Raw genomic sequence first — 3,273 nt, 5'->3', positions numbered from 1 at the left:
GAGCTGCAGGGCATCTTGGAGGTCTGGCACAAGCAAAAAGGGGGGGGTGGTCCCAGGGCTGTTCCTCAGCCTGGAGGGGAGGGTTGGCCCACTCCTGGCTGAGTGGTGCCCAGAGCAGTGCCGAGCAGGCAGAGTGCCCTGTGGGGAGGGTGCCCACCTCCTGTGGGGAAGCAGAGGCTGGCCCTAGGCTCTTGTGGAGCACAGGGGCTGCAGAGGCTGGCACCTACCCTCCTCCTTGGCCATGAGGTTGGCTCTGGGGCCTTTGTGCCTGACCTGGGCGGGAATCTAGGGGCAGACACCCCACTGCAGGCTTTGCTGGAGGGGAGAGGAAGCCTTGAGGGATGGGGCGAGTGCGGCCCAGCAGTGGAGCTGTGCTGTTGGTGTTGGAGTCTGCTCCCATGATTCACCCGCTGCTTCTCTTGTCCCAGCTGCTGCTGGACTTTACCAGATGCCAGAGAGAGGCTGTGAGGGAGAGGGCCATGGCAAGGATCGATGTGCTCACCTGTGTGCTCTCCGACTATTCCACTCTGCAGGTACGGGCCAGGCCCCCTCCAGCCAGGCCATGCCCCCATCCCTGCTGCTCTCCATGCCAGGGCTGCTGCCCACGTGGCTGCTCTGAGAGACGGGGACGCAGGGCTCTGCAAAGCCTGGTCTCTCCAGGAATCCAGCCCTGGGCAGACTCTCGGGAGGGGGGCTTTGGCACCACCTTTGGGCCCTGAGCCCTTCTGCTCATGCCTCCCTCATCCAGGCCCATGCCACCGTCAGAAGAGGCACTGCTGGACCTGTCTGCTCTGGGGAGATCCAGCTCCCGCTCCTAGGAAAGCTGCTGGGACGTCTCATCCTTTTCCGGTTCTCTGAGGAGCAGACATGCTATGCAGCTTTCCATGCTCTTTTTGCCCTGGCTGAGTTCATCTGTAAGTAAAAAAGGCAGAGCAGTGGGGGGCTTCATCTGCTCTATCTCCTGATCAATCTGCTTCCTGACCCCCCTTGCCCCTCCCAGCTGCTTCTCAGAGCTTCCCAGCTGCCCCTTTGCTGCAGAGGCTGAGCGCTCTGCTCAAGGCCAGGATCTGTTTGCTGCTGCTCTCCTTCCTCCCCTTCCTTTCAGGACCTTGCAGGCCGCTGGTTTGTGGGCCCCACAGCCAAAGCCCCTCTTGACTACCCTGTCCCAAAGCCACGTCTTCCCTGGTGGGGAAGAGCAGATCTCCCACCCTGGCTGGTCCCTGCAGTGCCTGTAGCAAGAAGCTGTTCCTGATGCTCTCCCAAAATCCTGGACTGCTCCTGTCCTGCCCCCTTGCCAGCAGATGCCAGGGCGGTTTGGTGAGCTTGCTGGCAAAGCTGCTCTACCTTCCTGACTCTTGTGTGTTTGCCCCGGTGTTTAGTCGAATCCAGGCTAAAGGACAGAGCAGACCAAGTCCACCGGGAAGCCGTGACCACGTCCGCACTGTGTTCTTTGAGCGCCAGGGACTGTGCCAAGGTAAGGAGCTGCGCCCTTGCTGGGACTCCTGTCCGTGGCACCAGCAGGGCACTGGTGTGAGCCAAAGGACCCCACAGCAGTGGGACTGGCGCACCTTCAGCTCCCTGGGGAGAGGGTTTGTGCTGTCCTTGAGCAGGGACAGCACGAGGGCTGCACTCCAGTGGCCCAGCAATAGCTTCAGCCCCAGCAGGAGCTCCAGCGCTCCTGGCCACCAGCAAGTCCCTGGTTCTCGGTAGGGCCAGCAGCCTGTGCCCATGAGCCCTCCTCCCCCCGCAGGAGGGCCCTCTCTGTTCCTCTTCTGCTATGCAGGGACTGCAGGCACTGCTGCCAGCTTTGCTGTGGGCACTGCTGTTAGCAGTGGTGGGCACGTGCGGTTGGAGCCCCTCAAGCTGCTCAGCCAAGCAGCACCATCAGGGCACTCAGAGCGACAGGTCTTCCTTCCTTGCTGCCCTAGGCCTTTGGAAAATACCTGCGGTCCCACGAGAGGACAGATGTCATCCTCGCGGCCATTGAGGCACTGGGAGATGCCAGCATCCTCGACCAGCAGGTGCCCAGCAGCCTGCTGGATGTGGCCTTGGAGGACCCGGTCGTCTGGCTGACAGACGTAAGTGGCCTGTGGCTGCATTGTCGTGCCCTTCAGCCCTCTTGGACCTTGTTCCTCCCTGCATCCCGCCTTCCCAAGCACAGGGGACTTGGGCCCCCCAAGCCACCTCAAGGCAGCAGAGAGGAATGGGAAGGGCAACTGAGCACATGGCTGCACTCCGGGGGCAGTGCCATCCTCACCTGTATCCCCTGCAGGCGCCCAAGATAGTCAGCAGCATCCTTGAGAGCCTGCCATACTGCAGCACACAGGCAGCGTGGGAGAAAGCAGAGTCGCTCCTTCGCCTGATGACCAACCTGTACCCCAGCACAGTGGTCATCCTCCTGTGCAAGGCGGCTCTTCAAGGAGACAGGTACTGGCCCTGATGGCCTTGAGGGTGGGCTTCTTCCCTGTGGGGAGAGGGACCCCGAGACTCTCTGGCTGCCAGAGCCAAGGAATGCTACGGGACAGCCTGCAGAGTCAGGCCCTCCGTCCCCCCACGCTTTCCAACCCTACTTCACAGCAGCCAAAGCTGGCCCAGCCAGCCCAGAGCCAGCCCGGTGCTCCAGCCCCACGGGGAACACGCCCTCAGCCCCGTCCTGCCCGCACGGGCAGGGCCCCCAGGGATGCGCAATCAGGGCTCCAAGGGGCAGGTTCTGGGGGCTGCTCCAGGCCACAGCACTGGGGCCGAGGCAGCCCTGCTGACAGCGCTCTGCCTTCTCTGCCTTCCAGCACTGCGCCGGAGCTGTGGGAGCTGATGTCCTCCATGCCGGAGACACTGGCCAAGATCTTGGAGGACTTTGCCAACCTGCTGTGCACACAGTGCTTCCGCTGCTCCGCAGAAGGCCCCCGCACCCAGCCCGTGGCTGTGAGTGACCACTAAAGGCCCTGGTCCCCTCCCGCCAGCCCTGCAGGCTCTGCCGGCCCCTCACGGCTCTGTTTGCTCCTGCAGTCATCTTCCAGGAAGGCTGAGTCGGAGGAGTCGGCTGACGAGCCCGACATCGAGAGCCATCAGGGCTGTCCAAACATGAGGACAGCCGGGCTGCTGCTGGAAGGGCTCGTCGGGCTGTCGCAGAGAGCCGAGATGGTGAGCAGGGCGGTGCGAGGGGCAGCCCTGTCGGCAAACGGGGGCTGGGGCTGTGTGGAAAGCAGTGGCTTGGCCTGACCTGGGACTCAGAACGTGGGGTGACTGCTCCAAACGCCCTCCCTGCCATGGTGG

The 3,273-nt window shown here is 63.1% G+C and overlaps 1 protein-coding gene across 1 annotated transcript; it reads left to right on the top strand.

Moving 5' to 3' along the window:
- Window positions 1-6: 6 nt before the first annotated feature.
- On the top strand, window positions 7-3,153 carry LOC113941841 (the record flags this gene model as incomplete). The annotated part of the gene is made up of 8 exons (XM_027632983.1): window positions 7-21; window positions 429-533; window positions 749-914; window positions 1,380-1,474; window positions 1,929-2,078; window positions 2,273-2,427; window positions 2,787-2,922; window positions 3,007-3,153. Coding segments are annotated over exons 2-8 (903 nt in total), but the record flags the coding sequence as incomplete, so codon positions are not given.
- Window positions 3,154-3,273: the final 120 nt, after the last annotated feature.

Source organism: Corapipo altera, unplaced genomic scaffold, assembly GCF_003945725.1.
Source record: "Corapipo altera isolate COAL_440 unplaced genomic scaffold, ASM394572v1 60833, whole genome shotgun sequence".
Taxonomy (NCBI): Eukaryota; Metazoa; Chordata; class Aves; order Passeriformes; family Pipridae; genus Corapipo; species Corapipo altera.
The sequence above is the reverse complement of the archived record's forward strand: the minus strand, read 5'-3'. Positions and strand labels throughout refer to the sequence as shown.